This window comes from Rousettus aegyptiacus, unplaced genomic scaffold (assembly GCF_014176215.1).
Source record: "Rousettus aegyptiacus isolate mRouAeg1 unplaced genomic scaffold, mRouAeg1.p scaffold_m13_p_10, whole genome shotgun sequence".
Classification (NCBI taxonomy): domain Eukaryota; kingdom Metazoa; phylum Chordata; class Mammalia; order Chiroptera; family Pteropodidae; genus Rousettus; species Rousettus aegyptiacus.
In genome coordinates, this window is record NW_023416285.1 from 32,117,573 (window position 1) to 32,142,989 (window position 25,417).

General features: G+C 39.5%; 1 protein-coding gene across 3 annotated transcripts; it reads right to left on the reverse strand.

The window, feature by feature from the left end:
* Positions 1–290: 290 nt before the first annotated feature.
* LOC118608661 (all-trans-retinol dehydrogenase [NAD(+)] ADH7-like) lies at positions 291–19,670 on the reverse strand. Of its 3 annotated transcripts, XM_036227676.1 has the most exons (9): positions 19,525–19,670; positions 17,119–17,288; positions 13,670–13,771; positions 12,659–12,797; positions 12,280–12,367; positions 11,964–12,180; positions 5,232–5,492; positions 3,643–3,778; positions 293–1,200 (listed from the first exon to the last, which is right to left on the reverse strand). In XM_036227676.1, the coding sequence occupies exons 2-9, from the start codon at positions 17,134–17,136 to the stop codon at positions 986–988; spliced, it is 1,176 nt and encodes a 391-aa protein (XP_036083569.1). In that variant the 5' UTR covers positions 17,137–17,288; positions 19,525–19,670; the 3' UTR covers positions 293–985. The 3 variants fall into 3 exon arrangements, with proteins under 3 accessions (XP_036083570.1, XP_036083571.1, XP_036083569.1); XM_036227677.1 differs by lacking the exon at positions 19,525–19,670 and having other exon boundaries at positions 291–1,200; positions 13,670–13,782; positions 17,119–17,286; XM_036227678.1 differs by lacking the exon at positions 19,525–19,670 and having other exon boundaries at positions 291–1,200; positions 17,119–17,151.
* Positions 19,671–25,417: the final 5,747 nt, after the last annotated feature.

Consider the following 25,417-nt stretch of genomic DNA (forward strand, 5'->3'; position numbering starts at 1 on the left):
ACCTGCATAAGGTGACAATTGAAGCAAAGTTCCTCAGAGTGGAATTTGTGTGTCTTTGGACAGCAGTAAGTTAACTATTTTTCAAAACTGGTCATATTAAGCCATTTCTTTTGCGTAAACTGGAGTAAAGGTTGTTCGGACAGTTTAACCCATTGCTTTCTGCTGAAAAAGAGTCAACGTCTGTTCATAATACAATGGCCTGGGAGACTAGAACAGTTGTAGAGACAAGAGACAACACCGAAAAAGCACTCAAGGGAAAACTGAGTGAGGATTTCGATCTCAGGTTAACGTATAGTTAGGTCTCTTCGCTTATGGAACTCAAATCCTTGACACGTAATGGATGTTCAATAAGCATTATGGACCCAGTGAGTGAAATCCTATTTCCTCTTGTAGACAGGCTCTTTGCTTGCTGTTCCAGACGTGCATGAGCGGACATCTGTAGTTGATGTTTGTGTGCGGTTTTGTATTCTACCTCTACCCTCGCCCGACCCTCAGAAACAGCAGGAATAGTGAGAAGAGCACCCACATTTGCTCGGAGCCTGTCAGCTCCATCAAAGGAGTCCAGGGCACGGTCAAAGAGCCCAAGCTTTGCACTGAGTTTGCATATTGGTGCTACCCCAACAAGGTCTGGCAAGTTATTTATTTGTCTCTAACAACCTTAGTTCGTTCAACTGAAAATGGTAAAAATCATAATACCTGACTTGCACGGATCAGGGAAAGCATATTTGAAAAAGCCTTCCAAAAACTATGAAGAAAATTTGTAGCATTATTTGAGAAAGCTTGCATCTTTATGGTGAAATAAAAGTAGCCAAAATGAAATCCATCCAGTGTAGAAAACCAAAGTTCAAAAGATTTTTAACAATTGGTTAATACAAGACAATGATATAGGAAGTCTATGCAAAAGCAATCACCTCTTTCAATCTTGTTAGCTTAAAGATTCAGAAATAAAAGGGAAAGAAGTAGGTATATTCATAAACATTGAATTTTAGAAGTAGCTTGTGGAGAAGAGATAAGACCACCAGAAAAACAACAACAACAACAAAGCAACAAAAAACAGGCACCTTTTCCCTGAATTGAGCAGTTCAAATCCTTCCTGGATATTTTTAAAAGGTAAAACATGGGTTATTAACTGGTCCAGGTCAAATTTCTTTGCCAGGAAATCAGTCGCCAGTTTTGGAACAACATCTCTGCTTTTGCAACCTGTAAAAAAAAACACATATTTTCTCTTTGCAATTCACTAAACAATTTTCATATTTTATTATATCTGTTTCTTCACTCTCCTAACCTTTTCCCCATGTTGGGCTATTCTCAACAGCACACACATTAGCTGTATTTCTCCCATTTTAAGAAACAAAGACAAACTTCCCCTTCAGAAAAACCTTTCTTGACCCCATCTCTTTCTAGCTGCCCAATATCTTTGTTCGTTTGTAGAAAAATCTCTTTACGGGGAAAAAAAAATCCATCTCTAATTCACTGTTTCCAGTTCCACTTCTTTTCCTGGCATTCTATTCTGAGTTCACCCAGCACTCTGCTGTTACAGCTCTTGTGAAGGTCACCCATAACGCAGACAATGCTCAATGCAAGGCCAAAGCTTGTTCTCTTTCCACAACATTATCTGGGGTACGAAAACAAGAGACTGGTTGGGTCCAAATGCACTTCTCTAGAGCAGGCTCCTTGGAGGAAATAAGACTTGAACTGAAAAACAACAATACGAGCTATAAGTTGAGCCTCCTCACTTCGACTATTTGTGTGATGCAGGGAGATTATGGGTTATTCAGGAATATTAGAAGGAAATTCAGTTATTCAGTAAATGCTTTTGGGTATGCTCTACTACCAGACACTATGTCAGGGGCTGGAAATACAGCAGAGGCAAAGCAAATGAAATCTCTGCTCTCAGGAAGCATGATCACCCTCTCATTTTCATGCAGAGACACTGAAAATGAACAAGCAAATGCAGAGCACATCATCCAGTGACAGCACAAGGGAGAAAAATAAAGTCGAGGAGGGGTCATAGGCAGTGTTGGAGGACAGGGTGGGATAGAGGCCAGGGAATGTTATTTTATAAAGCTCAGGGAAAGCCTACCTGATAAGGTGACATTTTGGCAAAAAGATAAGGAAAATGATCTAGGCAGGAATATTGGGAAAGAATATTTGGGGAAAAGGCAGAGTAAATGCGAAGGTGTTGAGCTGGTGCTGACAAGCAAGACTAGCGAGGAGGCCAGAGTGGCTGGAGTGGAGTGAGAGCAGAGGAACGGCAGCAGCTGGGGGAAGCGGGCCAGATCATATGGGACCTTCTGGCCATTGCCGGTTTTATTCTGAGCGAGAAAGGAAGCCATTAAAGGGTTTTGAGAGAGGCATGACCTGATCCGACTTCCATTTTAACCGTTGCACTCTGGCTGATCTGTGGGAAATGTTCTATATGGGGCAAAGGTTGAGAGTGGGGAGACCATTTAAAAAGTTACTATACTGCAGGAAGGAGGTGATGGTGGCTTGGACAAGTGATGGTGCTAGTGAGAAACAGTCCGATCCTGGGTATTATTTAAAGATCAAACCAACCGGATTTGCTGAAATAGTCATTGTATAAGAGAAAGAACGTAATCCAAGGCTTGGGGCCTGATCAATGATGGGGTCATCATTATTGAGATGAGAAGATGGTGGGAGGAATAGGTTGAGTGCTAGGGTGGAGATGGTAGAATCAGGAGTAGTTAGGGGCAGGTTAAGTTTGTATGTCTATCAAATACTCAAGTGGAGAAGTCAGGTAGACAATTGGACATATGAATCTGTAACTCTAGTGGAAGTCTAGGCTGAAGATATATACTTACAGGTTATAAGCAGAGTGTGTTTAAAGCCATGAGATCAGAGGAGATTACCTTGGAAGCACATGTAAATGAAGGGGAGGAGGTCCGAGGACTGAGTGCTAGGACACACCAAAATTAAAGATCTGAGGACGTGGAGGATCCAGCAGAGATTCGGGAAGGAATGATCATTGAAGTAGGTGAAAGTAAAAGAACAAGCACAACAGATACCAAAGTAATGTCTAGAAGCTAAGTGAAGAGAGTTTTTGAGAAAAAGGAACCCACCAGCTGTATCAAATCCTGCCAAATGTTCATATAAGACCAGGACTGAGAATTGACCATACTGCCCGTGTCGGTCATTCTGGTGTGAAGCTCAATTGTTCCTTTAAATGCAACAATTCCCTTTTGTTTGTTTATTTTGGCTTTGGGTCCAGAGTTTTTTGTTTTTTGGTTTTTTTGCTGTCGCTATTGGGAATTGAATGAATTCTATTTTCATACACGTTCTTGTGTATATTGAGAATCATGGATTAAATCAGCACTTCCTATCCCATAAAATCATCCCCATAGAGACGTTGCTGGTATCTCACATTCAGGCCTTTGAAGAACTTGAGTTGCAAATATTAATATTAAAAATGCGCCCACCGATATTAGCTCTAAATCAAGCCAAGGGGCGGGCAATCTTCTTTTGTATTATTGCGGTCACAGTCCCATGTTAGATCACTTCATTTTATCCTTGGAAGAAAGACCTTTAAGGGAGATATGATGAGACAATTGCCTTCTCTCACTTGTCAAAGCAACAGAGTTAAAGTCACCACTCCTGGACCAGAGGCTCGAGCGCCTTCCCTACCTCCAAAAATGCATCCTTTCAATGTGCGTCCAAATAAGAGCAGCATAGGGTCGCAGCTGAGCTTCTTGCCTGATGGAGGGATACCTACCAGCACGCAGGTCCCATAGTTCTTATTGCAGGATTCAATGGCATCAATCTGAGTTTAAAATAAAGGAGACCGTTTCTTACATCTTATGGCATTTCATGGACTCATGAATACCCTACATACTATCAGAGTTCCAGTGGTTATTTCAAGTTTCCAAGTCACGACACTAAATTAGGTCCGCATCTGTTTTATTTCCTGCTTGCATTTAAAAATTCTCAACACAACTCTAGTCTTACTTTAACTCTTTCATACATTTGCCCTTTAGTCAAAAAGCAGAAATGATCACAGTCAATGTTCATGGCATTTTCAGGATGCCATGGATCAAAATCCAGGGGAAATTCCTGTGATGTTGTTAGACCAATATCACCATTTCAGATAAGCCTCGGAAAGTCATTTGAACGAAGCGAAATTGAATTAACTACACTAAATCAAGTAAGCTAGTTCGTTGTTGTTGTTGTTGTTGTTGTTGTTGTTGTTAGCCTGAAAATTAAATAAAATACTAAAATATAAGATAAAAGAGTCTCTTTTTCCCCCCATGGCATCTCCAAGACTAACCCCGCATTTTCTGGTCATTCAGTCGTCCATTCTTTCATTAAAAGTTTTGAACAGTTGCTACATTGTAGCTATGGATGTTGGAATCTTTCAGAGATCAGTGTTCATCAGAATATCACCTGGAAATCCACAGGCCCTAACAATATATCCAATATATGCATATTGGTTCTGTAAACATACAACCTATAATACTGTTTGTTGGTATGGAGTAATTCTAAGTGGCACTAGAAAAAGATTACAATGGTAAATTAAAGACAAATTATTGATAAATTACCAAAAGTATTGGAGTGAATTGAATCTGCTACCTGACCTTGAGCAAGACTGACTTTGTCCCATATTTCCAAGTTTCCTTACCTTAGCGCAGGCTGGGGCTTTCTTACCTAGGGTCTAGACTTATTTATCAGACCTACGTGGAGGGATGGTGCAGCCGGCTGCCACAGTGGAGGCATGTTTGAGAAAGTCACAGATTCCTATTCTAAGGGAATTCACGTAAGGAAAAACTAAGCTACGGTGTAACGAGTAAGACGTTGGATACATCATGGATTTGGGGGAAGAGATGCCAAGTTTGGAATAGTCCCTTTTCCACCTAGGTCTCTTCCTTATCTCTCCTCAGGGAGTCGCTTTGTGCTGTTTGGCTTGCTAAAGTATAAAAGAAGGATTCACCTTTGCCAAGAAATCCACATATACGAGGAAGAGAATGCAAAAGTTTGTCCAGATGATTGGCTGCCTTACACTCTGGTCACGTGAGAGTGGTGCAATGTGATACTTAACTTTGGTCATATAGACCGGCTCATAGCTTTTGACTTTTTAGGCAAAACTGCTTCATGGTTACCAGGTTTTGCCTAACATGTATTTCCATAATTGCTTGTTAATAAAGCTATACAAAATGAGTGTTACTTTGCATGATCAAATAGGTTGGGTATTGTGTAGCTCCCCTAAACTTGGCTCTTACCATCGTTTCAAGATGCCCAATAACTTCAAAAGTATAGTCCACACTGTCTCCTGTCATTTCTGATAGCACCTCACTGATGGGCTTAGTAAAGTCCTTGGGGCTGATGCACTCAGTGGCTCCGACAGCCATAGCTTTCTCAAATTTGCCTTTGTTGAGGTCAATTCCAATGATCCTGGATGCACCAGCCAACTTACAGCCCATGATGACTGAAAGGCCAACTCCTCCCAGACCAAAGACCGCACAAGTAGAACCAGGGGTGACCTGTGGAGAGAAAATTTTCTGCAAATTCTAGAGGTAGGATAAAAAAGTTAAACCTGCAAAGTATCTCCAGTATTAGAAACACACAATTTAGAGGACCACTATGATGTCAGCATTGGATCACTTGTTCTGATGATGATGCCATGAAGAGCTCTGAAAACAGCAGAAGTTCTGAGAATGGAAAAACAACCAACCAACCAACCAACCAACCAATCGACCAACCAACAAACCCCAGTATTTGCCAAGTAAATGAAAACACTTTATAAAATTTACATCTTTCAGGCCTTCGTCGTGGCAGTTTTTGCAGACTTTCAGCTCCCATCCATAACCTCATCTAATCTCATAGCAAGATGAAATAAACACTAAGTTCTCTATTATCTCTTCTCTACAAAGCTATGCTAAGTCTGTTTTAGGTTTGGCCTGACTAGAATTTTCTTAGTAACCATAACTCTGAGTCATTTGTAAATTAATTGGTTTTTCTATGAAAGCCAACTTCCATATTTCAATTAGATGATCCATATACATATATAGTTCCAGGAGGGAAATGTAGTTAAATCATTTTTGGGATTTTTACCCTGTGCTATGCTATATGAAAGGAGGTTCTATCCAAAAGTGATTTTCCTGTTGGAAGAGCCCTAATTATGTTTCACATCAGGTAGCAGAGACACTTGAACTCAGGGAGACACACAGAATGGGTATGGCACTCATGGTGATCATCTCTTCTTCCTCTCCCTTCCTTCCTTCCTTCCTTCCTTCCTTCCTTCCTTCCTTCCTTCCTTTCTTCCTTCCTTCCTTCCTTCCTCCCTCCCTTCCTTCCTTCCTCCCTCCTCCCTTCCTCCCTTGCTTCTTTCTGTCTTGCACCCTTTTTTTTCTCTCTCTTCTCTGTTTTTTCAGACTTTCTCATTCTCTGGCTTTGTCCCCCCTTGTGGAAATTAGCTGAAGAAATATGTATGCATGTGCTTTGAAACGTCCACATTTGAAATGTTTGCATTTCTTTAAGTCTTGTAAACAAAGGCTTAAAGAGAACGGAAGTAGTATTGCACCCACTCTCCATGAATTTTAAGTTCAGTTACGGCATCCTAGTCTCTCAGTTCCATTCCGGAATTTGGAGCTTTGAATTCAGTGCAGTCATTCTTTCAAATATCATTCGGTCATTCATTTATCCACTCAACAAACTTTACCGATCGAGTCCTTGAGGGTCGACATTTTACAATTTTACAACAGAAATTAAAATGAGCATTTTATGCCTTACCTCTCGGTTTATCTGCTGACTTAATTGTCTAGATTTGAGATGAAATATTTTGTTAATGGTTGAATTTCAGGTTCTAGATTTAGGTACAAAAGCTATGGTTCTAACTTTGTCTTCTGGGATCTCAATCAGCCTTCCTCATTTAATCTCTGGTAAACCTTAAACTCTGGTATCCCTGAAGTGTGGTCTTTCTAAGTGCCAAGAAACTGCACTATAAAACACTTCTCCCTAGGTCTCAGTCACCCATCTGTAAAGGGATAGTTTCTTGACCTTCTTGTCAGTCTGCATCTGAATCTTTAAGTGGATCATGGCCCCAGTATCTGCTAACTTCAGATATTCCCTCTACCCCAAAATACAAGCAAAGAAACAAACAAAGTCATCAATAACAACAACAGCAGCAAACCAACAAATTCTCTCCTTCGCTCAGCCTCCTCTTCTAAATAATGGGAACTGGAGATTAACATCTATGGCAAATTACCCATATTCCTATTGTAGGAGGAAGCCAGAGTCTAAAATAAAAATGTCAAATGTAAGTCATTTGAAAATATTTTATGAATTTAAAATGTAGTAAGGTTCCACTTCTCACTGTTCTGATCCCCTTAGTGTACTTTAATAAAAATCTGTGTTCTACCATTCCAAAGGTCTTCAAGACCTGCCTTTGATGGGTTCCTGGAATATAACTTTTGTGTCTTTGGAATTTCCTGCCTGATATAAGTGTCTTTATGTACCTGAGACCTTGTGCTATGCCAGATAGTTTATACTAACAATGAGGTTTATGGTGAATGCCCGAGGCTTTGAGTCATTAGCTTGACCACAGGTGGTGCTGGCGTCTGAGTAGCTGAGCTCAGACATGTGGGCGCTGCATGCTCCCCAGCAGAAACCCTGAACACCAAGATTTGAGTGAACTTCCCTGGTTGACACGCATTGTTGCTTTTCATAAGGCCTCAAGTCACGCATTGTTGCTGGGAGAATTAAGCTCTGTCCATGGGACACCTCTGAGAGAGGACAACTGCAAGTTTGTACCTGATCTTTCCTGGACTCCACCCTATGTGCCTTTGTTGGAGGGCTGGTTTTAATAGTATCCTTTTGCTATAGTAACCTGTAACCATAAGTATAACTTTTATAAATCCTTCTAGTGATCATCAGACCAAAAAGGGGTTTGAGAGACTCCCAACGTACCTTTGGATTCGGTCTGACCTATTTTCAAATAGGCAAAGGAAAGAATGTATGTTTTCTCAAGTGATTTACCCTAAGTGAGCTTCCAGGAAAGGATTAGAGCTAAAGTGGAGAATGTCATAGTTAATAGTCTATCAACCAAGTACTAATATGAGGTTAATATACCAAATAGAATTTAAAAAGTTACAAATACTAATGTAAAACTATGTCCAATGTCCCTTCTTTCACCTCTATCTTGGTAGGAAAATCCTTTAAAAATAAAAAAATTTAAAAAAAAAAACAACAAAAAAGAAATAGACCCTTGGAGAAGCACTATTCCATCTCCTAGATTTTCCAAAGAAATCTAGAAGCAAATGGAACTCAGATATGTCACTGATATGTGCATGCATGCTAATGTTATACATTCATAAATCTCAGATCTGTCTTGAACATATATCGGAGATAAATCTACCTTTCTGGAGCTTGTAGTCTAATGAGGAACACTGAAGATACAATGAGAGTTTGAGATTTGGGATGCACACTATTCATGAAGCAATTATGTTCCCTTGAATAATGGGAAGAAGTTTCTGCTTAGATAGAGCAGAAAGAAACAAAAGAACTTCTCTGAGCAAGAAGATGATTTTTAAACTAAGAGTGATGTTAAGGAACCAACCACATGAGGGCTCAGGATTGAGTGTTCCAGACCAATGAATAGTGTGGGTAAAGGCCTTCATGCAGGAATAGCACAGCAGGCTTAAGAATCCGAAGAGGCAAGCGTGGTCGGATTATAGTGGGCGAGACGTGGTTGTCCTGAGTGTTAAAACCGCTGAAGGATTTGGCGGTCAAAAAGTAATGTGGTCCAATTTATGTTGTATAAAGTTACTCTGGCTTGTAAATGGAGAATTATTGGAAATGGTCAAGAAGAGTAATGAGGAAAATAGAAGAGAAGCAACTGCATCTGTCTAGTCAAAATGTAATGATGGTAGTAAATTAAAGAAAATGGAGAGATTTAAAATATACCTTGTACATAAAGTCAACAGGAGGTGCTGCCGGAATGCATATAAGGTGGTAGAAAGGGAAGATCAAGAATAAAGAAAATTGGAGTGGGCAAAATATGTTTGAGAGTCATGGAGTAAGAAAATTAAGAATTCAGTTTTATACATATTCAGTTTGAAAAACCTGTGAGACATCCAAATGGAGATGTCAGGAAGGGAGTTGGATAAAAGAATTTGGAGAGAATGTGAGCTACACATTTGGAACTAACACATCAATAGTTTTTCTAAAGACTTTGGAATTGATGAGAGCACCACAGTATGTGAATTGCTTGTATTATCCGTGGGAATGGCTGTGCTATTACGAATTGTGTGTTATTCTACTCACTTCTTTGACTCCTGAAGTGTAACAAAAACTGAGTCCAAATAATCATTCTTAAAAAATCATTAATGTTTCCATCCATTATAAGCTGAATTGTGTCTCCTCCAAATTAATATGTTGAAGTCTTAACACCCAATACCTAGGAATGTAATCTTATTTGAAGATAATGTCTTTGCGGAGATTATCAAGTTAAAACAAAGATATTAGCTCAGGTCTTAATCCAGTATGACTGATGTCCTTATAAAGAGGAGACATTTGGACACAAAGACGGGCATAGCTGGAAGACAATGTGGAAAGACAGGAAGAAGACAGTTAAGGAGAGCTGCCTGGAACAGATCCCACACTCCCAGCACTCACAATAAATCAGTCCTGCCAGCACTCTGATTTTGAGCTTCTATTTCCAAAATATGAGACAATAAATTTCTTTTTAAGCCATCCACTCTGTGGTACTTTGCTATGACAGCCCTAGCAAACTAACACACCAGTGTTGACATTTAGTTTGTAAAACAGAAATGGTGAATTTCAGACCTAAAGTTTGGAACCCAAAATTTAGAAACAAAATTAAATCTAGAAATTTTATTTTTATTTATTTACAAATAAAGTTTCTAATCTGAATTTTTTATTTTTCCTCCAGGGGATTTGGCATTGTATACCAAAAACAAAAACAAAACTAATTAAAAGATATGTTTTCAAAATTAAAAAAAAAAAATCTTTAGGGTTCCAAGAAAAAAATTAAAAAACAAAATCAATATACAAAAATCCATTGCGTTCCTATGCACTAACAATGATTTTTCAGAAAAAGAAATGGAAAAAAAAAAAACATTCCTTTCACAATTGCAACAAAAAGAATAAAATACTTTGAAATAAACTTAACAAAAGATGTGAAGGACCTATACACTGAAAACTATAAGACCTTATTAAAAGAAATCGAAGAAGATACAAAGAAATCAAAACATATTCTGTGTTCATGGATAGGAAAAATCAACATAGTTAAAATGACCATATCACCCAAAGCAGTATACCCATTTATGCTATCTCCATTAATCCCAATACCACTTTTTAAAAAGAAATAAAACAAAAAATTGTCAGATTCGTGTGGAACCATGAAAGGCCCAGAAGAGCCAAAGCAATCCTTAAAAAAAAAAACACAAGCCTGGAGGTATCATATTGCTTGACTTCAAATTACTCTGCAAAATGGCAGTAATCAAAACAGCATGGCATTGGCAGAAAAACAGACGCATAGACAGATGGCACAGAACTGAGAACCCAGAAATAAACCCACACGTGTATGGGCAAATAATTTTCAAAGAAGGGGCCAAAAACAGACAATGAATAAAAATAAAACCCTCTTCAATAAATGGCGCCGAGAAAATTAAAAAGCCACATGAAAAAATAATGAAAGTAGACTACTATTTGTCACCATGCACAGAAATTAATTCAAAATGGATCAAAGACCTGAATACAAAACCCAAAACAATAAAGTGCACAGAAGAAAAGAAGTTTTAAACTTATGGACCTTGGTTTTAGAGAAGATTTTATGAATTTGACCTCAAAGGCAAGGGGAGTGAAAGCAAAAATAAATGAATGGGACTATATCAAACTAAAAAGTTCTGCAAAGCCAAAGAAACTATCAACAAAACAAAGAGGCAACCAACTGAGTGGGAGAAACTATATTCAATCAACATCTCCAATAAAGGGCTAATATTCAAAGTATATAAAGAACTCATATCACTCAACAATAACAACAAAAACCCAGACAATTCAATGTAAAAAAAAAAAAAAAATGGGCAGAGGACCTGAAAAGGTACTTCTCAGAAGGCATACAAATGGCCAACAGATATATGAAAGGATGTTCAACTTTACTAGCTATTTGGCAAATGCAAATCAAAGCCACAATGAGATACTACCTCACACCTGCCAGAAAGACTATTACCAACAGGACAATGACAAGTGTTGGAGAGGCTGTGGGTAAAGGGAACCCTCATACACTGCCGGTGGGAATGTAAATTGGTACAGTCAGTATGGAGGGTCCTCCAAAAAAAAAAATTAAGAATAGAATTACCATATGACCCAGTAATCCCACTTCTAAGCATCTATTCCCCAAAATTTGAAAACATTCCATCATAAAGGTATATGTACTCCTATGTTCATTGCAGCATTATTATTTATAGTGGCCAAGACATAGAAACAAGTAAGGTGCCCTTGGATAGATGATCAGGTAAAGAAGGTGTGATACATACATACAATGGAATATTACTCAGTCGTGAGAAAAGATGAAACACTGCCGTTTGAAACAATGTAGATAGATCTCAAGAATATCATATTAAGTGAAATAAGTCAGATGGAAGAAATCGAAAACCATGTTCTTCACTCACATGTGAGGTATAAATCTGAAAAGTAACAAACGAACACGACAAACAAAAATACCCAGACATGAACAGTTTAGTGTTTCCAAGAGGGACAGGGACAGGGAGGGAGGTGTAAAAGGGTAAACGAGGAGTCAAATATATGACGATGAAAGGAGATTTGACTTTGGGTGACGAACACGCGACGTAATATATAGATGATGTATTATAGAATTGTACACTTGACACCTATATAATTTTTAACCAATGTCACCTCAATACATTTAATAAATAAATAAAATGAAATAGAAATGAATACAAAGGAAAAAACAAGCCCATCTTTCTTCTTACCTTGCCAGTTTTAACGGCAGCGCCATATCCTGTGGAAAATGCACATCCAAGTAAACAAATTTTCTCTGAAGGAGCTGCATCATCAATCTTGGCAACGGCAAATTCACTCGCCACCGTGTACTCTGTAAATGTACTGATGTTCATAAAGTGATAGATGGTTTCGCCCTTGCATGTAAATCTGGAAGTGCCATCAGACATTACGCCATCGGCCTTCAAGCTGTTTGATACATCAAACACACATATTAGTTCAATTCGAAATTTAGCATTAGATTTCAAAACAACGTAAATGGCATTACAGTAAATGACTGAAACCTACTCGGTCATAATGCAAAGGTTTCCATCTGGATTGCGGCAATATTTGCATTCTCTACACTGAGGGAGAAAGAGGGGGATGACTTTGTCACCTAGAGGGAAACATCAGAAGATGGTGGTCATTAACATTCAAATATGAAATAAACAAATGTGATTTGAGCCTATGCCACGTGCAAGAATTTCTTAAAAGTATTCTAAATTTTATGTGTCATGAGGTTTGCTCGCTAAAGGTTGAGACTGCTAAATTAAACTTTACTCCGTATCATCCATCTCCTTGTATCCATTTATCCTCCTAAATCATGTTAAGACCCTCTCTAATGATTCCTAGTTGTGCTGTTTCCTTTGAGAGGTTATCTCAAACTTGTGATTTGATGTACGCATACCGGGTTTCACCGTAGTGACTCCTTCTCCAATGCTCTCCACAATCCCAACTGCTTCATGTCCCACAATCACTGGAAACTTAGATGGCCACATTCCTTCTACAACATGGTCATCTGTGCGACAGATTCCTGTGGCCAAAATCTGTGTTCAAAGACAAGAACATTGCACCAACCAGCACCAAGTGGTCATTTTACACTCGGAAGGATATTTAACTCACTACTAAAAAGATCATTGTTTATTCGGTATGATTGTCTAATATAGTGGTGACTTATAGAAGATTCTGAGCCTAATATCGACCATCAGGCAAGATCCCTCTCATCAAGGGATTTACAATACTGCTGCCTCTGGCCCTACTTTGAATCTCATTGCCTTTCTGTAGTAAATTGTTGCTCTTACGAGGGAACCGGAATGCAGATTTTACCATGTGGCCAGCACAAAAGTAGATTTTTACAGCTAGGTGCTCCTAGGACTCTCTCAATGAAAGCTAAAGGGAACGGCATGCAAGAAGGTAAGCGAGGAGCAAAATCTTACTGTTATTACAGTGCCCAGGTAACAGGAGAGGGTCAAGGAAAGATTGGCAGCAATGCCTACTCAACAACTTTGTGTCCAAACCAACAGTTAGGCTCTGTCCAAAGGAATGAGGAGAAACACTCCCAGAAGTTGTCCTTTCTCCAGGCACAAATGAGATTGTAAAGTAATCGCAATACTCTCCAACTCCCAGAAGGTTTTAAAAGAAGTCATTAGTCATGATTACTAGCCACTTTAGAAATCAGAGCCATGTCAATAAAAAGGCAACAAAAAGAAGAGCGATTAATTTTGCTGTTTTTAAGGGATAATCACGCCATTAATTTCCTATCTAGTATGACAAGATCCTTAACAATAAGCAAGACAAGTAAGAGAATTAATACACAAAGTTTGGGAAACATCTTCTTTACGAATCCAACCACATAGCAATGATATACTCAGTGTAGGTGTGATAATATTTTAGGTTTATGTATTCTAAGGCTTGTTACCTTAATACGAACTTCTTTAGCTTTTGGTGGGGCAACTTCTACTTCCTCAATGGAAAAAGGTTTCTTCTGCTCCCATAACACAGCCGCTTTGCATTTAATAACCTACGTGAGAGCTATAATGGGTCAGAATTATGTCGTTACAAATACAGATTCCCAAAATACTATAAACGTGGACAAGAAGATTTCATAAAATATTCTAATTTTCCCATGATGATTTTCATAGAAAACTAGAATTGTAATTCTTAGAGATCATCTTTTATGCACCTGTGTCTGCTGTGTGAGAAATGCAGCCCAAATGATCGATCCGGGGTCACATAGTGCATGAGTGGCAGGGCTGGGCTAGATCTGAGGTACATCCTTTCCAGCCCTTTGCTTTTATTGCTTGTGGTCACATGATAGTTCAATAAACTAGGCTCTTGTACTACAATTTCAAATGACCAAAATTGTCATCTGTACAAATTATCCACAATTCAAATTTATAAAATAGGAAAGGCTGCGGATTTTTCTGCAAGAATTCAAGCCAGTATTTAATTGCTGTATGATCACATAACAGTGGGGAAAGAAATAGAAAAACGAGCACAGTTAGAGATGAAGGGGCCATAAAGTTGATGCGGTACGCAGACCATGGGTTCCTGGATGGCTCTGGGAATTTACATCTTTGCATCTCTTTTCTACACCTAATCCAGTTCTTGCAGCTCATTGGGTCTCAAAGGCTTAAAGCAGAAGTGACAAAAGTTAACACTTTTTGATATATACAATGTTTAATCAAATTTATAAGGAAAACATGTAGATGTCCACTCCTACCACTCCTGCTCTCCCACGTACCATATTCACACTCAGAGACACAGCCAAAGGACAAAAGGAGGAAAATACAACAAGTGAACAAATATATCATAAAGCGTTTGTTCTCCTTGGTTATAAGAAGGGGTTTTGCTAATAAACAATGACGAGATACAGTTCTATTTTCGGTCCACAGTAACTTTTTATTTAATGAGAATACACAGTATTGTCAAAGGGGTGGCAAACTGGGTGTTCCATTAATGCCATGGCCTTACAACAATAATTTCAGTGTACATCAGTATACTTAAGACTTGTAATCCTTGTATGTGGTCCGTTTCATTTTTTTTTAGCAACTTTATTGAGATATGTTTGACTTATAAAAATTGAACATGTTTAAGGAATATAACTTGATGTTATATGTATTCATCTTGAAGAGATCACTACAATCAAGCTAAATCACTTATTAATCAGCTCTACATAGTTACTATGGTGTGTGTGTGTGTGTGTGTGTGTGTCTGCGTGCGTGTGCGTGTGTGCATGTGTATATTCAATATCTATCCTTTTAGCAAATTTTGAGCATATAATGCAATATTGTTAACTGTCATCACCATGCTCATTCATCTTGTATAACTGAAACTTTGTACCCTACCTAAGAGTATTTTGACCTTTTCATCCTATAATTTAATTGTAAAAATCTACCTGAAAAATGTTCAATTAAAGACAATCTCAATACATATTAGATTAGATGTCATCACAGCACTACTTATATAACCAATATGTATAAATAAATATGTAAATAATCATAGAGAAATGATTAAATAAATTGTAGCATATCTAGAAATAAAGAATTATACATTTAAACACATTAACAGATTTAAGTAGGAAAAATAGAATAGAGTATTAATAAATAGTGTGACTACAACTACATACAATATGGTGAAAAAGAAGTGAGGAGGGAAGAACAAATTAAAACGAAATCCATAGTAGTCTCGGATATAAGACTGTGGTTAATTTTTCCCCTCATATTTCCTGATTATTCAAATGTTTTAAGCTCATCATTGTTATGGACTAGATTGTATTCCCTTCAAATTCATATGTTGAAGTCCTAAACCCCAATACTTCAGAATGTCTCTGAGATAGTCTTTTAAGAGTTATTTAATTAAAATGAGGTCATTAGGGTGGGCCTTAATCCAATATGATTTGTGTCTTTATAAGCAGAGGCGATCAGGAAAAGATCATGTGAAAATGGAAAGAAGATGGTCATTTACAAGGAGAGAGGCCTCAGAAGAAAAAACTGTACTGACACCTTGATCTCAGACTTCTAGCTTGCAGAAAGAACTCTGAGAAAATAAATTTCTGTTTTTAAGTCACCCAGTCTGTTATGACTTGTTATGACAGCCCTAGCACACTAACAATCATCTTTTACCTTGTTAATGAAAACAAACATTTATTCTACAAGGGAGGAAACTACAACCCATAATGTAAAGGGAGCTGCTCCTTTTATGAGCCACCCTGAAACACTAGAGCAACTTGGGGTACATATAACCCTTCTGCAAACCATGCCTTTGCATGGCTATCGCTGTATCAAAATTATGTGGTTTTTATGCTATTTCTGAAATTATACACAGTATTATTAATCATAAGTGGAAAGTGCTGCTTTGAGCCTCCTGAGTTCAACATCATTGGCAATGCTCTAACAGTGGCTAGATATCCACTTGATAGAGGGGGATAACTAGAACTTAAACATCTGTTGGTCTGATGAAGTTCTAAATATTTAAGATTCGTTCCAACTATAAGATTCATTAACTTCTGTGGGTAGAGTTTCTAGCTTCCAGAGTGCAAAATTAATTACCTAATTAATTTAATTTTGCCATGTTCCTAACCACACCAGAATGCTATTATTCTACTCCTATTCAATTCTAGAAACAATGATTTCTAATTCTCACAATATAGGGCCTCCTCCATTGTCGTGTCACTCAGACTTCAAATGTCATCTCAAGTTTTCCAAAACTTAAGGTAGGCTAAATGCCAAGTTGTATAAGTAAAAACAAACAAAAGCACATAACACTACAAAACTGTGTACCATTTAAAGCGAGGAACTACACAGACCAACTTGAAAATGAAAAAAATGCCAAAGCTATTTCTAAAGTTGATGCCGACTCTGTTTCTAAGGAATAAACATACTTTACTACAATGTATTCTTGTTTTGGAAGATTTTTAAAGCATATTTTGATGAAAACTACATCCTTAAGAAAACTAAAGGCACGATACTTTGTTGTCTACTTTGCATTCCACAGTTAGCACTTTCCCATTAACAGCAAGCAGATCTTTTCCAACAGCTGGAAATGAGACTCTGGTCTCCTACTGAATTAGAGGTGAAGGCAACACATTCAAATGTGACTGTTGAAAGTTTCCTTATGGAAACATTTTGCTTCCAAGAGCAAACGCCCAGTTATCTTGAAATTAAATTATTAATAATGTCGGTACAATCCATATAGCTTCATTTTCCCCTACATTCTACTAAAAAATATTGCATATGCTGCTTTATCCCATTTTACTGGCACTCGGAAACACCCTCCCCAGGCATCTAATTTCTCAGGAAATATACCCAATTGCTTAATTGCTTTAATAAAGTCAAAGTTCTAAAAATATCAGAAATGTCTACTTACTTTGCCAGCAGTGGTCATCTTATCTTCCTCTTGGTTTTTTATTTCAATAAACAGAGACTTTTTCTCACTGATAGTTGTCTTATGCTACTCTAAATAGCAAGACTTATATTTGCAGATGAACGGTCTGGCTCAAAAGTTTCTTCTTCAGCAATGTGACTCAACACCACATCCTTTACAGATTATGTCATGAAAAGAAAAACAGCAACTTATTAAGATTCAAGCTAAGCATGGAGAACTTAAAAAGATAGGATAATCAAGCCTAGTGAAAAGGGCTGCTCTCACCCTTCTTATATTTGGCAAAATAGAAACAGGACGGGCCGGTTAAGTTCAACACAATTCATTAAAAATGTATCGTGTGCTTCTTTAGCTGCTCTGCTCGGCACGGCTGACTGCAGGGAGGTGCATGTATATTTGCATTTATGTTCTACTTCATTTTACAAAGACTTCATGTAGTTTGTGGGAAATATGTAATTAAACATAAGTGACAATAGGGCCAAGAAAATGAAAACAAATTAGAAGGTCCAGATTTGGAAAGGGGTGTTTGGGGTACACAGATCATAAATGTGGACAGCTATGGTTTCCAGGTGTTTGGGGGTAGAAAGAAAAGTAAAACTTGTTGCCCCCGCACATGAACAGATTATGACCTGGATCCAAATCACTGTTACACGCAGAGTTGCCTCCTATGTTGTGTAGATGGTGCAAGGCACAAGTATGCACAGTGCAGGCAGGGCAGAGGGAAACTGAATTCCAGCCTGCATACTGGCTCCCAGAGGCCAGGGGGCTTCCTTGACTTGGCAAGTGCTTATCTCTTCTGAAGTAGCTGTTGAATCAGTTCAAACCACCGGTTTTTTCACATAAGCTGTACTAGTGTTGCAATCTCCTGAGTTTACTGACTGTATTGATAGGAGAATGTGCAAGAGAGGTTTCATCTGTTACCATACGTGGGGCACACTGGCACACTCACCTCCAAGTAAGTTCATTCTCCACAAAGGACGTTTGACCCTCGTGGACGGAATGGGTGAGACAAGTTTTCTAAGTCTTCACACAAAGCTGTTCAGACTATGAAGTATTTTTCAGACAACAGCTCTGAACAAAACTTTCTTTTGAAAAACTGTTCAAAGCTTTGCCACAGAGATCTCTCTCTATATAATATAGCAAGTGTCACAACTCCAATTTAAATTATACTTTGGCCTAATTCAGAATTAGATATTAGAATTAGTAATTCCAGCCCACTCGCCAATTAAATCCAGTCGATCAGGCTTGAGTGAGAGCACCGTTGTTTTGTAGCAAATGCTGAAGAATCGGGGGGCGGGGGGGTGGGTTTTGCAGGTATAATCACATACAGTTGAGCAGGTGTGGACAAAACAGGCATTGCGAATCTCAACCTTCAAACCAAAGAGACCAAATTTCACACAACAAAAAGTTATTTGCTTATGAACAAAGGCGAAACAGTCCGAGCATGAGTGGTGCTAGCACAAATACGAAAATGCTCATTTGGTGAACTCTCAAGGCCTTGGCAAAGCCTTACGGCGCATATATCTAAACAACAGTGTTTTACAAAAAATAGTGTTATTAAGTAAGGTTTACTATCTGTATAAATCGATGGTCCTAATCCCTTCTCCAGGAGAAGCGATTGGATGATAAAATGTCAAAAGCTGCAATTTGTAAGGTAAACTATTTTTTTAAAAAGGGTCGAGCTACACAAGTTCACGGTCATGTTGCAGAATATAGCACATCAGTCCTAATTTTAGGTATGAAGACGCTGCCTGCTGAATCTCCTCAGTAAACCCTTCTACAGTGTTTCTGTGAGCTTCTGGGGCTGAATCTCTCAGGGTACTGAAGCTCCTAATTGCTGAGAGGAGCCTGGTTCCTCTCCAAAAGTTTACCAGAACCTCTAGAGAAACACGGGAATCTCAAAGTACCCCTGCCACTCCAATCTGCTCGGGACAGGATACAGGGACCTGGAGGGCTTTGAGAAGTGTGCTGCAGGAGTGAGGACACACCTAGTTTGGGGCCTGGAGCCTCGCTGGAACATGCACGAGCTCAGCTACCACATTCCTAGAATGGGAATAATAATCACCACGCAATGTGGGTATCCTGAGGACCATAAAGCACTTCCCAGACAGGCCAGATCATCAACAGAAGCAAATACTATTATTAACTCGGGTCCCATTGGTAACCAAGGGTTTGGAGTTTTAAAACATTTAAAATGTAACTGCTTGGGACAAAATGACCTGGAGTCCACCCTCAGTAAAACCTGTTCTGCAGAGATCAGCTCTGTGGTCCCAAAAGCCTCCAGAATTTCCTCAGAGTTTGGGGCTTAGAATCCTCTGCACCTGGAGGTACTCTCAGAAATCCAGGTGGCATCAAAGAGGCAGAATATGACCCTCACATGGGGCGACTCACCATCCGGGTTTGCTCTGGATCGAGGCGGTTCCCAGGAGGTAGGGATGTCAGTTCCAAACCCAGGCCGATGGGGACAAGTCAGCCACCCTGTGCATACTCTGCATCCCCTCAAGTCCATGAGTGCGTGTGGTCTACAGGGTAACATCAGCTTCGGTTGTCAGCCCTGCTCTCTCACAGCACTGATGCTTCGCCCTTCGGCGATAGCCTTCCGTCACGGACACTGACGAGGACGCTGATCACCCCAGTCTCACAACAGCAGCGAAGGGAAAACGGTCACTGGAGTCAGGAGACCCAGGTGAAGTATCAGCTCCAGCACTGACTAGTAAGTGCTCGTGGCAATACACTAAATGCTCTGAACGTCACAAGGAGAGAAAATTATACCTACTACAAGGCTTGTCGTGAAGCCCAAATGAGGCAATGTGTGTGGAAGTGCTTATTAAACTGTCAAACTCTCAGTAAATGAAAAATTATAAGTGATATCCCTGAAGCTGAGAGAATAAGAAAAGTGTGCACAGGGAAATGGACCTCGGTTTGTTGCTGAATCATCCTTAACGGCAGGAACAGTTATACAATTATAATACTGAATGACATACGGCTGCTGGTCACCCAGAATCACCATGAACACCGGTGACTTTTGCTCTGCCCTAAGCCGAAGGGTTTAAAAAAGGGTTGAGGTAAAAAAGTTCACGGTCCTGTTGCATGAGATGACCTTAAGGGTTTGGTTTTATTCCTACCTTCGTTCCTAAAGTTTTCTCTCTCCAACGCTGCAGCTCACTTGGTAAGTCAAACAGCCAGATGCAAGGCGAACCCCACCCTTCGATCCTTGAGCTAAACCAAGCCCTGTGAGGATGGGCCATGCTGAAAGCAGGGCTGAGGTAGGGCTTCTGCAGCTCTACCCTGACAGGTGAAGCCTTTGCTAATCCTTTTCAGCCATGCCATACCAGCGGTCTGAGCCGCTGTGTGAGACTGTGCCTGGCAGTTTCAGAACATCATCTGCAGGCACACGCTTCCCAAGAAAAGATTCCAAAGAAGACTTGTCATAAGGTGAGGCCTTCATCCCTGTTTCCCTCGGACTCTCCACTGTGCTCAGCTCCCCAGCTGAGTGTGCGGGCTGATGAGAGTTTCCATTCGAGGAGATCAGGAATGGTGGAAAAATATAAATCTCCATTGTTTTGCCCCCTCACAATCTATTCTTAAAAAAAAAAACAAAACAAAACAAAACAAAACTCAGAGAACTCGGTTTTGCCCTGTGTCTGGCTGAGGACAGGTGGAAAATGACTCAAGTGACCAAGGCCTGGCCATTCTTCATTACAGAGAGGGGCCTAGGGACTGTTTCTGCAGAGAAACTCAGGCCACAAGCTATCACAGCAAGTGGAAGGGAGGGTGGCTAAGAACTAGAAAGCAAAGGCCTTGGGAAGGAGGACGATGTGGCTCTGGTAGGCATCGCATGTCCTTAGTCACGGTCAGGTGATTTGTTCTCTCCTTGCATCTATTTCCAGAGTCCCCCTCAGGGGCTTGTCTCAGTAAAATCTGGAGTGGGATTCCAGGATATCAGCACCCGTTGTGGCCACAGACCGCTTCTCCACCGCAGAAGTTCACTCCATACTCAGATGGAACTCGCAGGTGTTCCCTGGGCTGCGGCAGCGTAGTGTGTCAGGGCATGCCTGCGAGTGGTCTCATTGGCCCCGCCCCATCTCTCAGCGCCCGGGGCTTTGCTTTAACCTGTTTTGATTTTTCATCAAACCTTTGCAATGATGTCGGTTAATCACACTATATAAGTTTCAAGCGCATAGTTCTATAACACATCATCTGTATATTGTATTGTGTGCTCACCGCCCAAAGTCTAGTCTCCCTCCGTCACCATATACGTGACCCCTTTTACCCTCTTCTGCCTCCCCCAAACCCCCTTCCCCTGACTGTTTCCATGAGTTTGTTTGTTGCTTTCTGTTTTATATCCCACGTGTGAGTGAAATCATACGGTTCTGCTCCTTTTCCATCTGACTTATTTCACTTAGCATCCTTTCTTATGTCGTGAGATACCATCTCACACCTGTTACAATGCCTTGGATCTGCTTCCCACATCCTTGGGAAGAAGAGGAGTTGCCTTGGGGCCTGTGTGGGAGGGGAAAGAACTGCCTTGTGTTTTCTAGAGCACGAAAGTAGAACCACGAGTGAAACTCTGAGGACTATTTGGTTTCAGTATAATGAAGAATTTCCAATATGAAAAGAGTTAACACTTGAAGTTTTTGAGCTGCTTATCATTAAAAAGGCAGAACCAACTGCAAGTAACAATGTAGAGCAAACTCCTACATTGTTGGTGAGGTTATATAGCCTTAGTGTCATCTAGGACAGGAACATAAGAACTGGTCATTGGAAATGCAAGGACAGCAAAGAGAGCACACACCTGGACTCGAACCCACAGAGGTCACTGAGATGGTACAGATTGTAGAAAACCATGATATTATCAAATTGTAGAAAACCATAACATGCATCAACTTCTCAACTGTTTTCTTCCATCTTACTGAGCCAGTGAAAGCTTCATTGCTGTCCAGGCCTTCCAGGCACAATGAAGTGCTGCCCTCACAGTGAATCAGCTATTTCTGCATTTGCTACTCCACTGAGTCACTCTTGCTTTTTACATTATCTTTAGAAGAATAGAAAGTAGACCCAGGATAATGTTGAATTCCATCTACATGGCATTCTGTAGTATGATGAAGTTATCTCGTGTCGAGAAACCTCAGCTTTGCAAGTTCAAGAACTTCATTTTATTAGTACACCTAAGTGTGATTAGATCTCAAAGCCGATTGCATAAATCACAGTCATAAAAAATTGGTATAGTAGATACCAATTGATTAATTTATAATTTATTACTATATAATGCCTGGCACTATAACTTTGAATAGTTTCTGCACAAGGAATATGATGGACAGATATCCAAAATATTTTTCAACCTGAAAGACATAGGTACCGGTCAATCAGAATGGATCCACAATTTATTATAGTAGATGCCAGCTGGTTTGAAATATCAGGTCATTTTAGAAAGATGTCAGCCCCAGAATGGGGGCAAGAGGAACTCTACTAACTGCCAGACACTAATATATGATCCATTTATGTGGATATTTTTTTAATGGAAAACTTATGATAATCGTTTGAGGAAGACATTTAAGAAACTAGGCCTCAGGAACTTTAGAGAACTTTCCCTTGGTCCCACAGAAGTGAACATACCAACCACTTCCTTAAACCCTCCCTAGAGTCCCTTAACGCAAGTCCAGTGTTCATAAGTTTTTCTAACAGCCTCTTATTGAGATAGCTCATGCTTCCTGATGCTGTACTGTCTCTTGTTGTTAATAGGCAAGTAAACCCATATTTTGGTAACAGTTGTCTTCCTGGTGCACCTAGACTACAGGTATCGACAATAGTTTGAAGTTGTGTTGGGAAGCAGACTTCCTGTACTGAATGGAAACTAATTCAAGCCATTAATAGATATAATTATAAAAATATTAGCTAATATTTATTGAATATTCATTTCATGGCAGACACAGTGCTAAGTGTTTCACATGCATTATATCATGTTACCCTAGGAAAGCAACTTTATGAAATAGTGGATATTATTCTCCATGTTAGAGGTAAGTAGATTGAAGTGTTGATAGGCTAAGTAAGTAACACAATGTCACACAGCTAGGAGCAGTGGGATTTGAATGCGAACTTCTTCCATACCAACCATCCTACTATTTGTGGATTATCCGCGCCAATGTGTCCCATAAAATCTACTTAAATTTAATAGCCAGTGATTACAAATATCTCCTTCAGCCTGTTTTCCACCTACCTTACTAACTGGCACTGTGTCTGGAGTTTTACCTTTTCAAATCATCTAGAAACTGATTTCAAATGTTTCTTTATTAGGTCCTCTTAGGAACAGCCAAAGGGAAATGGGTGGGGAGGGTTCCACGGCTTAAAAAATGTTGAAAACCATGAATCCAATCTTCTTTTCTATAATACTCACATATCTGGACATATAGCTCCAACAGACTCTTATTCTTAGAAGATTTACATGAAAAACCCTTTGCTTGAAAATAGAGTGTATGTTCTACTTTTTTTCCGACCCAGTAAATAATTGCAAGGAGAAATAATAAACACATTGAAAAATTTCCTAAGAAGTTATTTCCCATTTCCTATTTGTTTTTATTTATTATTTTTCATAAATAATAATTTTCCCCTAGAGCTAGAAAAACAAAGCATCAGAGACCTGGAGAATATTGGCATGGCAGGGGAATGAGAGAAGAGCCTTGGCGTTAAGGACAGTGGTTGAGGAAGATGACGTGCTTCCAGCAAGCCGGCTCATAGAGAGTTCCATGTGTTTTAACCAAAGGGGGAAAAACAACAACAACCAGTAATCGGACTTGTCCGAATGAGTAATCATTCCTACAGGATCTGGGAAGTAAAACTGTTTCAGCCTCTTCTTCCCACCTCTCCCATCTCTGCCCTTGACTGCACAGACTCTTTACCATCATCCCTTCATTCCACTCATCCAAGTGGATATTTATTCTTTTAATACTGGCTCAGTGTCAGACTATGTATAAAATAAAAGACACGTTTACAGTATGGTAAAAATAATAATAATAATAATAAGGCATATTCACATGAAAAGTTTAGTAAGAATATAAGCAGCTAATGTTAAACTGGAGTGCCACAATAATCCAAAGGGCAAGAGCACTGGAGTTCAGGATGACCTTGGAGACAGTCGGTCCCACAGAATGGCTCTTGCCTGTGGCTAGTGCCAGATAAAACTGTGGATAGCCACGAGTCTCCTCTGTTTCATCAGTCTTTTCCTTATCTCCCTACTAGATTACCTCATAGCACTCAGGGTCCCAAAAGTAGAGCTCCCTTTTTAAAATGTTTTGGGGTCTGGGCCTTTCCTACATTCATCTCCCTATACTTGTCCCTCTCCTTCCAGTCTGGCTTTCCTCTATGTAAGAAGAAAACTCATCAACCCATCTAACAAACTAATTTGGACTCATGGATTAAAATGGTGATGTGCCAAGACTCTGTGCTAGTTCCAAATTGATTCCACTGCTGGGACTTTCAGAAAGATAGTAAGTCATATAGGGGCAACCTGAGTTACACCGTGGTCACACCATCTTTTGCTTTTTCTGTTCCTTTTAGGATCCCAGCTTTAAGAACCTAACCTAAGTTCAGGCTAAAACACAACCAGTGCGTACATACAGATGCCGTTCCCTCCCTCATTACATCTACCCTAGTGAATGTCAACAAAACAAATTAAGAGAACTAAAATAATTTATCAAGATAAATTATTGATTTTTTTCAAGTGCACTATTAGGTTGAAATAGTTTCTTTTAAAGAGAAAAACAAGAGAAGACTGAGCAACATAAATTTTTTATACATTTGAATGGTCATGTTATAAAAACTTAAATTAACGATTCATCTAAAAGTTATTAATCATATTAAATTAGAGTTAAAAAGTCTAAACTTGCCAGGTATTTGCCACATACCTGGAGCAAGTTCCTTCATTGTTCAGAGCCTCAGTAAATGATGCATGCCTTGAAGGAAGTTTAAAGGTTAACTGGGGTGAAGAAACATGGTGGAGTGAGAGACGTCCTCAGATCTCTCCCCCTGAAACAACAATAAGCTGAACATCTAAAACTCAACAAAGAACACTCAAACTGCACACCAGCATGTCTGAGTGTGGGATCTGTGCATAAGAGCTACCACAGGTCAGAACCCTGGGTGTTGGGCAGTTAACTCGGAGAAATGAAGAAGCTGCCTCTCACAGCTGCCGAACGAAGCTCCTTACAGGAAGAGGGAAGGTGAAGGTGCAGTGACTTACCTGATCAGCCTGCCTGGAAGTGCTGGAATTTCTAGCAGCTGGCAGCAG